Here is a 17,886-nt window from a genome sequence, read left to right on the forward strand (position 1 = left end):
CTGTGAGGACAACAAGGAGCACTTCAGTGATGGGAACGACAGGAAGCCACAGAGCTGCTCTGCTCCGTCCACGACCAACTGCCGTGACCCCAGCAACAGCAACTCTTACATTTAAAACCTCCTCATCAGATTTCAGGATGGAAAACCACCCACATGACTTCCTGGAAAAGGGCAAACAGGACCCTGCAGACACAATTAGGCTGCTGGAGGCCAGGCACAGAAGCTCACGCCTGCAATCCCAGCACTCTGGGAGGCCATGGCAGGGGGGTCGCTGGACCCCAGGAGTTCGAGACTGCCTGGGCAACATAGCTCAAGTGGGAGGATCGCTTGAGCCCAGGAGGTGGAGGCTGCAGGGGTCTGTGATCATGCCACTGCTTTTCATCCTGTGCCACAGAGTGAGACCCTATTTCAGAGGAGGAGGAAAAAACAAAGCTGCCAGGCTGACTTTTCTTTCAAAGGCAGGGACATGAAAACGCCAAGGGCAGCCCAGGCGATGGGCCAGATGACTGCCCTGCACCCCCAGCCACCCTCCAGCTCTCACTCCAGCTCTGATCTGCTTCGACCCCAGGGGCTCCGAGTGTCACAGTGCCCCAGAGGATCCCGGAAGACTGTCCAGAACAACTCCATGAAGTAGCACTGCTGCGCTTTAGCTGTGAAGATAACACAGAAGAGCTCCTGAGCGCAGCACTGTGCGAAGGCAACAGAAATGTCCCGTTTGGTGTTCACGATGGCGGCTGTGGCCACAGGAGGATCCAGAAGACTTGAGCTGTGGCTCCTGCTACTTAGGAAATGCATCAACTTTACTTAATATTTACTAATTAAAATGTACATAGTCACAAGACAACACTGTAAATGAGGCCACTTTACAGAAATGAGTTCTGTGCCACCGTCAGCTACAACACAGCAAGGTCAGATTTCAATGATTCCCATAAAACGACTGCACTGACGTCGCCCTAGTTCTGTGGTTTAGTCACAGGTGACCGTTTAAGAGTCACTGCTTCTTAGTTTCACATATATCATTTTCATTTTCATCTTCTTTCTATCATTCCAGGGGCTTTGTTTTATAAATGAGGTGTCTTGTGGGCTAATGGTTCTATTTTGACCTTACACACACAAACTCACACAGACTCACAGACACACACATACACACACACACACAGTTTAAACTGTATATCTTTTAATTTGTATTTTAGCAGATTCAAATCTCTAGTTATTAGAAAATTTGTTTTTTTAAACAAATAAATAGAGTCTCACTATGTTGCTCAGGCTGCCTTCGAACTCCTGAGCTTCAGCAATCCACCCACATTGGCCTCCCAAAGTGCCGGGATTACAGCATGAGCTGCCGCGCCAGGCCGCTGGGATTGCAGGCGTGAGCCGCCATGCCTGGCCGCTAGGATTACAGTGTGAGCCGCCATGCCCGGCCGCTGGGATTACAGGGGTGAGCTCCCGTGCCCGGCCATCATTGATGTTTTTAGATTTTGTGTATATTAACCTCTTCCATCATGATCTTTCCATTCAGTGCATCTGTGCTTTGGAAGCAACTCTGCGTCCTGGTGTCCGATATGCACCGTGTGAAGCGTTCTGCGTCCTGCTGTCCGACATGCACCGTGTGAAGCGCTCTGCGTCCTCCTGTCCGACGTGCACCGTGTGAAGCGCTCTGCGTCCTGCTGTCCGACGTGCACCGTGTGAAGCGCTCTGCGTCCTGCTGTCCGACGTGCACCGTGTGAAGCGCTCTGCGACCTGGTGTCCGACGTGCACCGTGTGAAGCGCTCTGCCTCCTGGTGTCCGACGTGCACCGTGTGAAGCGCTCTGCCTCCTGGTGTCCGACGTGCACCGTGTGAAGCGCTCTGCGTCCTGGTGTCCGACGTGCACCGTGTGAAGCGCTCTGCGTCCTGCTGTCCGACGTGCACCGTGTGAAGCGCTCTGCCTCCTGGTGTCCGACGTGCACCGTGTGAAGCGCTCTGCGTCCTGCTGTCCGACGTGCACCGTGTGAAGCGCTCTGCCTCCTGGTGTCCGACGTGCACCGTGTGAAGCGCTCTGCCTCCTGGTGTCCGACGTGCACCGTGTGAAGCGCTCTGCGTCCTGCTGTCCGACGTGCACCGTGTGAAGCGCTCTGCGACCTGGTGTCCGACGTGCACCGTGTGAAGCGCTCTGCCTCCTGGTGTCCGACGTGCACCGTGTGAAGCGCTCTGCCTCCTGGTGTCCGACGTGCACCGTGTGAAGCGCTCTGCGTCCTGCTGTCCGACGTGCACCGCGTGAAGCGCTCTGCCTCCTGGTGTCCGACGTGCACCGTGTGAAGCGCTCTGCCTCCTGGTGTCCGACGTGCACCGCGTGAAGCGCTCTGCGTCCTGGTGTCCGACGTGCACCGCGTGAAGCGCTCTGCGTCCTGCTGTCCGACGTGCACCGCGTGAAGCGCTCTGCGTCCTGCTGTCCGACGTGCACCGTGTGAAGCGCTCTGCCTCCTGGGGTCCGACGTGCACCGTGTGAAGCGCTCTGCCTCCTGGTGTCCGACGTGCACCGTGTGAAGCGCTCTGCGTCCTGCTGTCCGACGTGCACCGTGTGAAGCGCTCTGCCTCCTGGTGTCCGACGTGCACCGTGTGAAGCGCTCTGCGTCCTGCTGTCCGACGTGCACCGCGTGAAGCGCTCTGCCTCCTGGTGTCCGACGTGCACCGTGTGAAGCGCTCTGCCTCCTGGTGTCCGACGTGCACCGCGTGAAGCGCTCTGCGTCCTGGTGTCCGACGTGCACCGCGTGAAGCGCTCTGCGTCCTGCTGTCCGACGTGCACCGCGTGAAGCGCTCTGCGTCCTGCTGTCCGACGTGCACCGTGTGAAGCGCTCTGCCTCCTGGGGTCCGACGTGCACCGTGTGAAGCGCTCTGCCTCCTGGTGTCCGACGTGCACCGTGTGAAGCGCTCTGCGTCCTGCTGTCCGACGTGCACCGTGTGAAGCGCTCTGCCTCCTGGTGTCCGACGTGCACCGTGTGAAGCGCTCTGCCTCCTGGTGTCCGACGTGCACCGTGTGAAGCGCTCTGCCTCCTGGTGTCCGACGTGCACCGTGTGAAGCGCTCTGCGTCCTGGTGTCCGACGTGCACCGTGTGAAGCGCTCTGCGTCCTGGTGTCCGACGTGCACCGTGTGAAGCGCTCTGCGTCCTGGTGTCCGACGTGCACCGTGTGAAGCGCTCTGCCTCCTGGTGTCCGACGTGCACCGTGTGAAGCGCTCTGCCTCCTGGTGTCCGACGTGCACCGTGTGAAGCGCTCTGCGTCCTGGTGTCCGACGTGCACCGTGTGAAGCGCTCTGCGTCCTGGTGTCCGACGTGCACCGTGTGAAGCGCTCTGCGTCCTGGTGTCCGACGTGCACCGTGTGAAGCGTTCTGCGTCCTGGTGTCCGACGTGCACCGTGTGAAGCGTTCTGCGTCCTGGTGTCCGATGTGCACCGTGTGAAGCGCTCGGCGCCCTGGTGTCCGATGTGCACCGTGTGAAGCGCTCGGCGTCCTGGTGTCTGATGTGCACCGTGTGAAGCGCTCGGCGTCCTGGTGTCTGATGTGCACCGTGTGACGCATTCTGCATCCTGGTGTCTGATATGCACCGTGTGAAGCGTTCTGCGTCCTGGTGTCTGATATGCATCGTGTGAAGCTCTCGGCGCCCTGGTATCTGATATGCACAGTGGGAAGCGCTTTGCATTTGCATCCTGGTGTCTGATATGCACCGTGTGAAGCGCTCTGCGACCTGGTGTCTGATATGCACCGTATGAAGCGTTCTGTGACCTGGTGTCTGATCTGCACCGTGTGAAGCGCTTTGCATTTGCGTCCTGGTGGCTGATATGCACCGTGTGAAGCGCACTGCGTCCTGCTGTCTTATATGCACCGTGTGAAGCGCTCTGCGTCCTGGTGTCTGATATGCACTGTGTGAAGCAGTCTGCGTCCTGGTGTCTGACACGCACCATGTGCGGCATCCTGCGGCCTGGTGTCTGACATGCACTGTGTGAAGCGCTTTGCATTTGCGTCCTGGTGTCTGATATGCACCATGTGAAGCGCTCTGCGACTTGGTGTCTGATATGGACCGTGTGAAGCGCTTTACATTTGCGTCCTGGTGTCTGATATGCACCATGTGAAGCGCTTTGCATTTGCATCCTGGTGTCTGCTTTCCACCGTGTGAAGCGCTCTGCGAGGTGGTGTCTGATATGCACCGTGTGAAGCGCTTTGCATTTGCGTCCTGGTGTCTGATATGCACCGTGTGAAGCGCTTTGCATTTGCATCCTGGTGTCTGATATGCACCATGTGAAGCGCTTTGCATTTGCGTCCCGGTGTCTGATATGCACCGTGTGAAGCGCTCGGGGTCCTGGTGTCTGATATGCACCGAGTGAAGCGCATTGCATTTACGTCCTGGTGTCTCATATGCACCGTGTGAAGCGCTTTGCATTTGCCTTCTGGTGTCTGATATGCACCCTGTGAAGCGCTTTGCATTTGCGTCCTGGTGTCTGCTATGCACCGTGTGAAGCGTTCTGCGACCTGGTGTCTGATATGCACTGTGTGAAGCGCTTTGCATTTGCATCCTGGTGTCTGCTTTCCACCGTGTGAAGCGCTCTGCGACGTGGTGTCTGATATGCACCGTGTGAAGCGCTTTGCATTTGCGTCCTGGTGTCTGATATGCACCATGTGAAGCGCTTTGCATTTGCGTCCTGGTGTCTGCTATGCAACGTGTGAAGCGCTTTGCATTTGCGTCCTGGTGTTTGATATGCGCCGTGTGAAGCGTTCTGCGTCCTGGTGTCTGATATGCACCGTATGAAGCGCTTCGCATTTGCGTCCCGCTGTCTGATATGCACCGTGTGAAACGCTTTGCATTTGCGTCCTGGTGTCTGATATGCACCGTGTGAAGCGTTCTGCGTCCTGGTGTCTGATATGCACTGTGTGAAGTGCTCTGCCTCCTGGTGTCTGATATGCTCCCTGTGAAGCGCTCCGCGTCCTGGTGTCTGATATGCACCGTGTCAAGCGCATTGCATTTGCGTCCTGGTGTCTGCTATCCACTGTGTGGAGCCCTCTGCGTCCTGGTGTCTGATATGCACCGTGTGAAGCGTTCTGCAACCTGGCTTCTGATATGCACCGTGTGAAGAGCTCTGCGTCCTGGTGTCTGCTATGCACCGTGTGAAGCACTCTGCGTCCTGGTGTCTGATATGCACCGTGTGAAGCGTTCTGCGTGCTGGTGTCTCATATGCACCCTGTGAAGCTCTTTGCATTTGCGTCCTGGTGTCTGATATGCACCGTGTGAAGCGCTCTGCGTCCTGCTGTCTCATATGGACCGTGTGAAGTGCTCTGCGTCCTGGTGTCTGATATGCACCGTGTGAAGCTCTCTGCGACCTGGTGTATGATATGCACCATGTGAAGCGCTTTGCATTTGCGTCCTGGTGTCTGATCTGCACCGTGTGAAGCGCTCTGCGTCCTGCTGTCTCATATGCACCGTGTGAAGCGCTCGGCGTCCTGGTGTCTGATATGCACCGTGTAAAGCGCTTTGCATTTGCGTACTGGTGTCTGATATGCACTGTGTGAAGCGTTCTGCGACCTGGTGTCTGATATGCACCGTGTGAAGCGCTCTGCGTCGTGGTGTCTGATATGCACCGTGTGAAGCGCTCTGTGACCTGGTGTCTGATATGCACCGTGGGAAGCGATTTGCATTTGTGTCCTGGTGTCTGATATGCACCGTGTGAAGGGTTCTGTGACCTGGTGTCTGATATGCACCGTGTGAAGCGCTCTGCGTCCTGGTGTCTGCTATGCACCGTGTGAAGCGCTCTGCGTCCTGGTGTCTGATATGCATCGTGTGAAGCATTCTGCGTGCTGGTGTCTCATATGCACCATGTGAAGCGCTTTGCATTTGCATCCTGGTGTCTGATATGCACCATGCGAAGCGCTCTGCATCCTCCTGTCTCATATGGACCGTGTGAAGTGCTCTGCATCCTGGTGTATGATATGCACCGTGTGAAGCGCTTTGCATTTGCGTCCTGGTGTCTGATCTGCACCGTGTGAAGCGCTCTGCGTCCTGCTGTCTCATATGCACCATGTGAAGCGCTCAGCGTCCTGGTGTCTGATATGCACCGTGTAAAGCGCTTTGCATTTGCGTACTGGTGTCTGATATGCACCGTGTGAAGCGTTCTGCAACCTGGTGTCTGATATGCACCGTGTGAAGCGCTCTGCGTCCTGGTGTCTGATATGCACCATGTGAAGCGCTCTGTGACCTGGTGTCTGATATGCACCGTGGGAAGCAATTTGCATTTGCGTCCTGGTGTCTGATATGCACCATGTGAAGTGCTCTGCGTCCTGGTGTCCGATACGCACCGTGTGAAGGGTTCTGTGACCTGGTGTCTGATATGCACCGTGTGAAGCGCTCTGCGCCCTGCTGTCTGATATGCACCGTGTGAAGCGCTCTGCGTCCTGGTGTCTGCTATGCACCGTGTGAAGCGCTCTGCGTCCTGGTGTCTGCTATGCACCGTGTGAAGCGCTCTGCGTCCTGGTGTCTGATATGCACCGTGTGAAGCGTTCTGCGTGCTGGTGTCTGATATGCACCGTGTGAAGCGCTTTGCATTTGCGTCCTGGTGTCTGATATGCACCGTGTGAAGTGCTCAGCGTCCTGGTGTCTGATATGCACCGTGTAAAGCGCTTTGCATTTGCGTACTGGTGTCTGATATGCACCGTCTGAAGGTTCTGCGACCTGGTGTCTGCTATGCACCGTGTGAAGCGCTCTGCATCCTGTTGTCTCCTATGCACCGTGTGAAGTGCTCGACATCCTGGTGTCTGATATGCACCATGTGAAGCATTCTGCGACCTGGTGTCTGATATGAACCATGTGAAGCACTTTGCATTTGCGTCCTGGTGTCTGATATGCACCGTGTGAAGCGCTCGCCGTCCTGGTGTCTGATATGCACCGTGTGAAGCGTTCTGCGACCGGGTGTCTGATATGCACCGTGTGAAGCGCTCTGCGTCCTGGTGTCTCCTATGCACCGTATGAAGCGCTCGACATCCTGGTGTCTGATATGCACCATGTGAAGTGTTCTGCGACCTGGTGTCTGATATGAACCATGTGAAGCACTTTGCATTTGCGTCCTGGTGTCTGATATGCACCGTGTGAAGCGCTCAGCGTCCTGGTGCCTGATATGCACCGTGTGAAGTGCTCTGCATCCTGGTGTCTGATATGCTCCCTGTGAAGCACTCCGCGTCCTGGTGTCTGATATGCACCGTGTCAAGCGCGTTGCATTTGCGTCCTGGTGTCTGATATCCACCGTGTGGAGCGCTCTGCGTCCTGGTGTCTGCTATGCACCGTGTGAAGCGTTCTGCGACGTGGTGTCTGATATGCACCGTGTGAAGCGCTTTGCATTTGCATCCTGCTGTCTGATATGCACCGTGTGAAGCGCTCTGCGTCCTGCTGTCTCATATGCACCGTGTGAAGCGCTCTGCGTCCTGGTGTCTGATATGCACCGTGTGAAGCTTTCTGCTTCCTGGTGTCCGATATGCACTGTATGAAACGCTTTGCATTTGCGTCCTGGTGTCTGATATGCACTGTGTGAAGCGCTCTGTGACCTGGTGTCTGATATGCACCGTGTGAAGCGCTCTGCGACATTGTGTCTGCTATGCACCGTGTGAAGCGTTGTGCGACATGGTGTCTCATATGCACCGTGTGAAGCGCTCTGCGTCCTGGTGTCTGATATGCACCATGTGAAGCGTTCTGTGACCTGGTGTCTGATATGCACCATGTGAAGCGCTTTGCATTTGCGTCCTGGTGTCTGATATACACCGTGTGAAGCGTTCTGCGACCTGGTGTCTGCTATGCACCGTGTGAAGCGTTCTGCGACCTGGTGTCTGCTATGCACCGTGTGAAGCGCTTGGCATCCTGGTGTCTGATATGCACCGTGTGAAGCGTTCTGCGACCTGGTGTCTGATATGCGCCGTGTGAAGCGCCTTGCATTTGCCTTCTGGTGTCTGATATGCACCGTGTGACGCGTTCTGCGACCTGGTGTCTGATATGCACCGTGTGAAGCGTTCTGCGACCTGGTGTGTGAGATGCACCGTGTGAAGCGCTCTGCGTCCTGGTGTCTGCTATGCGCCGTGTGACGCGCTCTGTGTCCTGGTGTCTGATATACAGTGTGAAGCGCTCTGCGTCCTGGTGTCTGATATACACAGTGTGAAGCGCTTTGCATTTACGTCCTGGTGTCTGATGTGCACCGTGTGAAGCGCGCTGCGTCCTGGTGTCTGATATACACAGTGTGAAGTGCTTTGCATCCTGGTGTCTGATATACACAGTGTGAAGCACTCTGCGTCCTGGTGTCTGATATGCACCGTGTGAAGCTCTCTGCGTCCTGGTGTCTGATATGCACCGTGTGAAGCACTTTGCATTTGCGTCCTGGTGTCTGATACGCACTGTGGGAGGCACTTCATGCCCTGGTGTCTGATGTGCACCGTGTGAAGCGCTTTGCGCCCTGGTGTCTGATATATACCAGTATTTTGATGTGCAGCCTTTTGTCTTTTTCCTGAAAATATACCAAATCTAAAATATCAGTCTCAGCCAATGGAGTTCAGCTATTATGAGTTCTGAGAAAATGGCAGAGAATGAAACTATATTAGATTTTGGGTAATGCAAACACAAGCAGAAACAGCAATCCTGCTCAAAGCAATGCCATTATTTTTCATGTATCCTCCCCAACACAGAACCCATTTAACATTAACCTTCCCAGCACTCTGGGAGGCCGAGGCAGGTGGATCACGAGGTCAGGAGTTCGAGACCAGCCTGGCCAATACGGTGAAACCCCATCTCTACTAAAAAAAAATACGAAAATTAGCCAGGCATGGTGGCGGGCCCCTGTAGTCCCAGCTACCCAGGAGGCTGAGGCAGAAGAATTGCTTGAACCCAGGAGGTGGAGGTTGCAGTGAGCCAAGATTGCACCACTGTACTCCAGCCTGGGTGACAAAGAGAGATTCCGTCTCAAAAAATATTAACCTAAGGGAAAGTATCAGACCTTTACGTTAGAAACACCAAGAAATGAGAAACAGATGTGCGCTTCCTGTCAGACCCTGCCCACAGGAGGCCCGTCCCAGCTGCCACAGCCACACCTGCAGGTGCTCAGACCCCGGCCACGGGCGGACCCCTCCCAGATGCCACAGCCACACCTGCCGATGCTCAGACCCTGGCCATTGGGGGCCCCTCCCAGCTGCCACAGCCACGCCTGCTGGTGCTTAGACACCGGCCACCCCTGCATGTGCTTACCAGACATGGTGGCTTTATCTCGGCAAGAGGCTTTCTGTTCTCCTGTTTCTTGTTGAGCTTTTTTGCCTATTTCCTGCTGTGTAAGATATTCTTCTAGTCTTTGCAGGCCTTCCTGGGAAGACAGATCAACAAAACAGCCCAGAAATTCCCAGTATTCAACCCAGGGATACCCAAGCTCATGAGCTAGCTCCCTGTAAGAAACAAAACACAAGTAACCAGTGGTGAAACCAGAAAAACTACTCAGAACTACACAGAAAAAAGCCACTAAAGCTTCAAGTACCAAAGCAATGTCTGCAATCATGGTCATAATTTTCCTTTATCCTTAACTGGCAGCTGAAACCATATGGTGCATTTTCTGAAACAGCACGCCTCCTCACAGGTAAGCAGGACCCGGGAGAGCTCTCAGGAGCCGTGAACCGGCTGCGGGCAGGAAGGAGGCCTCAGCCCGACAGACCCTCATGCCAGCAACCCAGGTCACACAGTTCAACTCCCACAGACGGACGTGCTCATGATCACAGAACAGCCCTGTGAACTTGCCCATGGTTCTAGTCATGGCCAGGCACACGAAAGCCTGGAGGTCCTTTCTGGGTTCCAGTTGTACACCTGATGCTGGGCACATATTTTGAGAAAATATTCTAAACAATTCCACGAAGCTTTATTTGATTACAACATAATTTAGCTTTGTGGCTACGGCCTATTTTTTCCCAAGGAATCCATATCATTATATGGTACCTTCTATAAAATATTAAGGTTCCTTAGAAACATGTCCCAGAATCAACAAGGAATTCCAATTAGAAAAGGAAAGGAAGGCGCTGCAGACGTCCCCCAGGTCTGGGATGGGACTGGCTTAAGCTAGAATTCCGCAACATCCACAAGGAATTAGACCTTCATGAAAAGGACCAAGTCTCCCAGTAAAGGCTTCCTGGGAATTGGTACTTTGAAGCTGTGATTTGACCTTCTGTCATTAATCAAAACGCGACCAACTGTGCGCCCCACGCTGCTGTGGATCAGCCTTTCAGTACCTTCCCACTCTCTCAAAGCCTCTTTCCGGGTCCGATTTCTTGACGTGGTGAAGGAAGCCTGCTTTCTCTCGAGGTGGAGTTTTCCAGAGTCTGCGAAAATCTTCTGCCTATAAAGGAAAAAAAATGTATTGAGCCGTGCCAGGCACCGCGCCCCTCAGCTGCGGAAACCTGAAGAGCCGTCAGCATCGCAGCAGCTGCCCGTCTCCTGACACCCTTCCTTCTCTCCCCTTCACTAGCAGATCCCTGGGCCACGTGCCCACCTGTGGCATGGCTGAGTGGCCGCATGGCTGCACTCTGACCTGGGGGAGGGGAGGCGGTCTCCTTTCTTGCAGCCCCGTCTGGGCTGTGAGGTTCAGAACCAGGAGGGCCTGAGCATGAGGTCTCACCCTGAGGACAGTGGACGGCTCGGAGCTGCCACCCCGACGCACATGTGACACTGCTCCCATCGCAGGAGAAGAAACCAACACTCATCTTTCTTAGTCACTCTTCCTAGAGCTTTATGCTTTGTGGATCTGACCTAACCCTACCTGATACCACCTAATTTGGGAGCCATTTTCTTTTTTTTTGGAGACGGAGTCTCGCTCTGTCGCCCAGGCTGGAGTGCAGTGGCACGATCTCGGCTCACTGCAAGCTCCGCCTCCTGGGTTCACGCCATTCTCCTGCCTCAGCCTCCCGAGTAGCTGGGACTACAGGCACCCGCCGCCACGCCCGACTAATTTTTTGTATTTTTAGGAGAGACGGGGTTTCACCGTGTTAGCCAGGATGGTCTCGATCTCCTGACCTTGTGATCCGCCCACCTTGGCCTCCCAAAGTGCTGGGATTACAGGCGTGAGCCACCACGCCCGGCCTGGAGCCATTTTCATCGTAACTTATTTAGAAAGTTTTTAACACAGGACTATGCGTACAGGTCAGTATATGAAGTATTTCAATAGGAGAAAGAATTGTCAACTGTAAATAAAAAAAGTGTACAACCTTTGACCCAGCAACACCACCATTAAGGATTTCTCTGAACATCGGGGATGAGTAGAACCCGGGGCTGAGGCTTCCAGGACTCATCTAAGAGGGACTCGTCTGAGAGGAAGCCAGCGGGGGCTGCAGCCACGAGGAAACGTTGTCAGGAGGTGGACGTGCAGATGGAGCCTTCCTAGTCACAACGGGCAGCCTCGCTACACCAGCAAGGTGCCCTAGGAGGGGCCATCGATACAGAAAGAACAGGGCGACACACGCACAGGACGGGGCTGGCCCAGGGAATGTCTGCTTTGTTGAGACATGTGGCTCCCAGCACATCGGCCCTGGTAAGCAAGCCACAGAGCCAAGAACACACATTTCTCTGACAAACGTTCTCATCGCCAATCACTGGTGGTTTGAGATGAGGACAACCTTGGGGCTCCACAGGACATGGTCCCTGAGACCACGCACAAGGCAATAGGCTGGAGCACCCAGCACCATGGTATAGGGACAGGCAGGCACCGCTTCCAGAAGCTTCTACAGCAGCTCACCTTGGCGGGACTCAGGGGCCCTGCGAAGGCTCTCAGGGTCAGCACCGGGTCTCTGGGGCTGCCTCCATAGCGGCTGACGTGAGAGGCCTCAGCCGTCTGGTCTGGGGACCACAGCTCCCCGATGACGGGAGAAGAAGTGTCTTCTGCTCTCAGGAGGGGCACGTAGTAGTGACCTGAGGGAGGAGACAGGCACCGGCTGCAGGCTTCCGCCCCTCCGCGGGTTAGGCCTGGGTGAGCAGCACAGGAATCACGCCAGCCCTTGCCAAGGCCTCTGCAAATGGACCCAATGGACGGGGCAGAGGGTGGTTTGCGCCAGAGCTCACTTCACTTAATGCAAATGGATACAATGGAAACAAAGTCACACACGGTCTCAGAGCTCACTTCACTTAACCAGCCTCATTTTCCTCCACTGCTACAAGAAAAGAAACAAAAGAAAAGGAAGCCCCAGGTAGTTAAAGGACTGAGGGGTCGGACCAGAGTGAATAAGATTAGCACACAGTAGGAGCTTAATACATTTTAAAAATAAGTTATATTTCATTCCAGCCGGGTGCGGTGGCTCACGCCTGTAATCCTACCACTTTGGGAGGCTGAGGTGCGCGGATCACTTGAGGTCAGGAGTTCAAGACCAGCCTGGCCAACATGATGAAACCCCATCTCTACTAAAAATACAAAAATTAGCCGGGTGTGGTGGCGGTGCCTGTAATCCAGTTACTCAGGAGGCTGAGGCAGGAGAATCACTTGAATCCGGGAGGTGGAGGTTGCAGTGAGCCGAGATCACACCACTGCACTCCAGCCTGGGCGACAGAGTGAGAATCTGTCTCACAAAACAAAAAGAAGTTATATTCTATACCTTCTCTCCTTTTTTTCTCCTCTTAGTTTCAGACAGAGTCTCATTCTGTCACCCAGGCTGGAGTGCTGTGGTGCAATCATGGCTCACTGCAGCCTTGAACTCCCAGGCTCAAGGGATCCTCCCACCTCAGCCTCTTGAGTAGCTGGGACCACAGGCACGCGCCACCACACCCGGCTAATTTTTACTTTTTGTAGAGATGGGGTCTTGTTCTGTTGCCCAGGCTGGTCTCGAACTGCTGGATGCAAGTGATCATCCCACCTCCACCTCCAAAAGTTCTGGGATTACAGGTGTGGGCCGCTCTCCCGGCCTCCTCGCTTCTCTATCCTGCTTCTCTTGTACTTTATCACAGGTGTGGGCCACTGTGCCCGGCCTCCTCTGCTTCTCAATTCTGCTTCTCTTGTACTTTAGAATTTGCATCACTGAATACGCATCTCTCAACAGATCTGGAATCACACGGCACTTGGATGTGAGTATGGAAAAAGCACAAGGACGAGTAGTGTCTTCAGGTCCCACGGGACAGTGCAGTCAAGTCACACAGGATAGCGTCGTGAGGTTCTGTAGGTTGCACGGAGGCCATACACCACCTCGTCCTGCTTTCAAACCCAGCTCCTGGAGACCCAAAGTCAATAGGCTTCCTTTACAGTCAATCATGCTACTCTGGAATGCCTGGGAATTTCTTATGTTAAAGGACTTATCATAGTTTGTTTTTTTTTGTTTTTGTTTTTTTGGAAACAGTCTCACTTTGTCGCCCAGGCTGGACTGTAGTGGCGCGATCTCGGCTCACTGCAAGCTCCGCCTCCTGGGTTCACGCCATTCTCCTGCCTCGGCCTCCCAAGTAGCTGGGACTACAGGCGCCTACCACCACACCTGGCTAATTTTTTGTATTTTTAGTAGAGACGGGGTTTCACCATGTTAGCCAGGATGGTCTCGATCTCCTGACCTTGTGATCCGCCTGCCTTGGCCTCCCAAAGTGCTCGGATTACAGGCGTGAGCCAGCGTGCCTGGCTGCTTATCATACTTTTTATGCTTTTGATTTTTTTCTAATTGTAAAAGTGGTATATGCCCATCAACGGTCAACTGGATAAAGAAAATGTGGTACATATATACCACGGGATATTAAGAACAAGATCACGTCCTCTGCAGTAACATGGTTGGAGCTGGAGGCCATGACCCTAAAGGAACTGACACAGGCAAGAAAACCAAACACGGCTCTCACTTATGAGTGGGAGCCAAACGCTGAGCACACATGGACACAAAGAAGGAACAAGAAGTCAGCAGGGCCTGCTTGAGGGTGAAGGGAGTGAGGAGGAGGGAGAGGATGGAAAAACTACCTCCTGGGTACTACACTGATCACCAGGTGAAATAATCCGTACCCCAAACCCCGGTGACATGTAAGTTACCTATATAACAAACCTGCACACTTACCCCTGAACCTAAAATGAAAGTTAAAAAAAAGTACGACAATTTCCATTCAAGAGTACCAAAGGTACTGAAGAATTTCCATTCAAGAGTACTAATTTTCCATACTGAAAATTAGGGCAATTCAAATACTCTATCTTACATATTACTATCTTATGTTTGGATGCATCATATGTACGTTGGAATTTTACAGGTTAATTGGCAGTTTCTTCCCTCTTTTAGTGGCACATGAAAAGACATACAGTATATACAGTATAGGGTGCATGGTATTTATATGGTACAATTTACCTATAATTTACTCATAAAATACTAATGTTTACTTTTTTGGCATATTGATTTGAGTCCCTTTTAACAATTTCTATCTACAGATGGGACTCATGGTCTCTGGACGGTTTTGTGCCTGGCTTTCTGATCCTATTTGTCTCTCATAACACTTTAGAGTCCCTCCTCATCTTCACACAAGCGTGGGTCTCTCTCTGAGTGATGAGAAAGGTGGGATGCAGGACGCAGCCAGCCCTGTAGCAGGCTCTGTGGCATGTGAAGCTACAATGTGACCGAGGCCCCAGCGTGACCACAGATGCTGACCATGCCTGGGCTTCGCATGAGCCTCAGAAGGACCAGGAAGGAGGTGCAGGAGCTCTGGAGGTGCCGTGTAGCTCAGCCCACAGGAACATGGATCTCACAGTGCTGCCTTCTGCCTCAGCAAGATCTGCTGGGGCAGATCTTTGAGGCGACAGTGTTTTACTGTCACACATAGGCAAGGATCTCTCAGACAGAATTGCTTCCTAAAAACCATCACAAAGCAATGCTTAATGTCAGCGTTGCAAAGCATTTCTGACAGTGTGATTTGAAAATCCGGAGCAGACTCTCGGCTCTTCAGGGATGTTCTGGCAACATAGCCGTGTGTTCCCAGGGCCTCTGAAGGTTCCTGCTGGGCCTCTGCAGCGACACCTCAACGGCCCTGAGGAGGAAGTCTCGCCGCTAACAGCATGCAGGATTCATTTCCTGTGCACAGCTACACACACTGAAGAAGTGTAATTAACAAATTATACTTAGGACGGGAACAGATCAGGGGACAAGCAGAGGCTCTTCATACCTTAGATCAGGGTTGGTAAACTTCTATAAAAGGTCAGACAGTAAATAATTAGGTTCAGTAGGCCACAAGTCACTGTGTGCTGGGAAAGAACCCGGACAGCGTGCAAATGGTGGTGACAGCTTTATGCCGATAAAATTTTATTTTTAAAAGCAGTCATTTGCGGACCCTGCTTTAAATAGAAACAGAGTTTTGGATAGGAATGGAATCCGAGAGAAAAGTAGGCAGGAGGGTGAAAGGACCTCAGCGTCTGCTCTAATCTCACCAGCAAACAGAAGCTCCAGACTTCGAGCTAAGATGGCAAAGAAGAGGCGCTTCTAGAAGTGTCATCTTCCAAAATTCACTGAAAACAGAGCAAGACGGCAAGGAAAAGCCATCCCTGAAACCAGCCATTTTCACACGCCTGGCACCTACAAACCGCGAGGCACAGGGGCCAACAACTAGAAGCTGCTGACTAGAGGAGGGTGGTCCAGAAAGCAAAGGCCTCTCTCCCAGAGGTGAGTGGGGGAGGAAACGTCCCGGAGGCGAGTGGGGAGGGAACGTCCTGGAGGCGAGTGGGGAGGGAACGTCCCGGAGGTGAGTGGGGAGGGAGTGTCCCGGAGCCAAGGCAGGAGCCTGGGCAAGCACCAGGAGTACAGGAGGAGGAAGGTGGCGGCTTCAGAATCGAACGAGTGACAGGGAGCGACCCCCACCCCAACACAGGCAAAGAGACACACAAAAGCCAGGCCAGCCACCCAACCAAGGAGCTCTGGACCCTGCCTCTCCCTGAGCTGTTCTTTGCCAACTGCAGGCTCCACCTGAAGAGAAGCCATCACAGTTAACCTGCTGTGAGAGAGACCTATGGATCCAGGGATGAGGCCACCGGCAACAGGCAGCGACACACAACCTCAAAAAAGTTCTCTCACAGAAAGCTCAAGGAACAGATACAAGACTTCAGAGAAGGGATAACAGGAAAAGAGGCGGCAAATGAGCTAGGAGAACTCAGGAGAAGAAAGGATGATCCCAAGGAGAGGCTTCCAAGGGGAGCTGGCACATGCCCAGGGAGCTCAGGAGAGAGCAAAGCTCTGCTGTGTCCCGCAATGCTCCAAGGCCCTTCCAGGTGTGGACCCCACGATCCAGGCACCAACTCCCCATCTTACCCTTTACACCTGGAGGGGTCAGGAAAGCAAACCTCTGCTGTGTCCCCCAACACTCCAAGGCCCTTCGCAGCACGGACCCCATGATCCAGGCACTGACTCCCCATCTTACCCTTTACACCTGGGGGGGTCAGGAAAGCAAAGCTCTGCTGTGTCCCCCAACACTCCAAGGCCCTTCCCGGCATGGACCCCACAATCCAGGCACCGACTCCCCATCTTACCCTTTAAATACTCTCTGATCCGCTCCTTCAGTTCCACAGATTTATTTTTGCTTCTTTCACAAATTACCTATTGGAAAAAAAAGTGTGTCTAAATCTTATTTGATCGCAACATTTCCTTATCATTACAATGATTTCAGAAAAATAGTTTTAAACTCAGTGAGGCAGAATAGTATCTTAATGCTAAAGATTTAATAAAGCTCACACTCAGAAAATGTGTGAAGAGTGTGGTCTTTCTAAAAGTCTAAGGGGACAGCTAGGAGAACACACTCTGGGATTATGGGTAAATTTACTTTTTCTTTGTACTACTCGACATTTTCTAACTGTCTGCAAGAAAAGGAAAACGTACCAGTGCATCGAGTAAAAGCAGAAGCACGTGAACATGTTTCTAACCTTCTTGGTTGTTGGAGTTCCACTTACAGGAAGCCTGGTCATACACAAACTTTTTGTTGTGAGGCTGGGTCAAGGTGGAGCTCGTAAGTAACACGGAACATCAAAGTTCTATTTTTGCCACTAAAGAAATCAACTTTCTCAGCCCTTGAAGAATTGCAGCAATATGAACTTTTGCTAGAAACTATAGAAAAACCAACAACCTTCAAATAAAAGGAAAGAAAGGAACCAGCCTATGAGAGAAACTAACTAAAATTATGAATGCAACTACATTTTTGAGTCTGTACCTGATTGTGAGCTTTAAAAAGTCAAATGCTTTTTAAAATGCCAGGAGTTTTAAGTTGGTTACCAAATGCCATTCTTATGTTGAAGAAGTACAGATACACACACACACAAAATTGAATCACATATATGCAAAATAATGGCAATTTCTCAGTTGTAGAATTTTCTGGTGGATTTTATTCTTTTTGATCAAGCAGTATTTTAAGTTTTCTATGGCAAGTGGATGTATCGCTTATGTAATAACAGCAATTACAGAGGGGGTGTGGGAGAGGCCACTACCACCAGAAGATCCTTATAGCTTTTATTTCTAAAGGGCTGCTAGACCAGGGACAGCTCACAGCTGTAATACACAGAAAAATCACACTCGTCTTTCAGTTCTCAGAAGGTCCAGATACTTCTTGCACTTTGCGGGCACAGAACGTACTTCTGCCCTCTGCAAGGTGTACTTTGCTCGACTGCTCAGGATCATGACGAGGCCTGACTGACAAGGCTTGTTTGGGTCAGATGAGTATGTATGTGTGAGAAGCTTAGCACAGTGCCTGGTGCACACCGAGCTGAATACAATTTAGCTGCTTTCAGCATCGTCATCCTTACCACCATCATCACCATCATCACCACCACTGCCAACACCACTATCATCATTGCTATCTTCATCCTCACCACCATCATCCTTACCACCACATCATCACCATCACTATCTTCATCACCATCCTTACCACCATCATCCTCATCAGC

General features: G+C 52.5%; 2 protein-coding genes across 5 annotated transcripts in view; both read right to left on the reverse strand.

Moving 5' to 3' along the window:
• The window catches only part of ANKLE2 (ankyrin repeat and LEM domain containing 2), a 44,041-nt gene that overhangs the window by 4,534 nt on the left and 21,621 nt on the right, over positions 1-17,886 (reverse strand). For 3 of the 4 annotated variants that reach the window (XM_024256679.3, XM_024256678.3, XM_054528476.2), the window contains exons 7-10: positions 16,483-16,549; positions 11,764-11,936; positions 10,265-10,371; positions 9,243-9,433 (exon numbers count right to left, since the gene is read on the reverse strand). In XM_024256679.3, coding sequence (XP_024112447.1) covers positions 9,243-9,433; positions 10,265-10,371; positions 11,764-11,936; positions 16,483-16,549 — 538 coding nt within the window. Of the gene's footprint in view, positions 1-7,508; positions 8,570-9,242; positions 9,434-10,264; positions 10,372-11,763; positions 11,937-16,482; positions 16,550-17,886 lie in introns of those variants that run through there. The other variant, XM_063712369.1, reaches the window with a different exon arrangement.
• LOC134759538 (filaggrin-2-like) lies at positions 7-7,407 on the reverse strand. The gene is made up of 2 exons (XM_063712370.1): positions 1,418-7,407; positions 7-1,383 (listed from the first exon to the last, which is right to left on the reverse strand). Exon 1 carries the CDS (start codon positions 3,554-3,556, stop codon positions 1,472-1,474), a length of 2,085 nt encoding a protein of 694 aa, XP_063568440.1. The 5' UTR covers positions 3,557-7,407; the 3' UTR covers positions 7-1,383; positions 1,418-1,471.

Source organism: Pongo abelii, chromosome 10, assembly GCF_028885655.2.
Source record: "Pongo abelii isolate AG06213 chromosome 10, NHGRI_mPonAbe1-v2.0_pri, whole genome shotgun sequence".
NCBI lineage: Eukaryota > Metazoa > Chordata > Mammalia > Primates > Hominidae > Pongo > Pongo abelii.

Bases quoted from the DNA above. Each gene is read 5' to 3' on its own strand.
- LOC134759538 (XM_063712370.1), bottom strand. From the start codon at position 3,556: ATGCGTCACACGGTGCACATCAGACACCAGGACGCCGAGCGCTTCACA.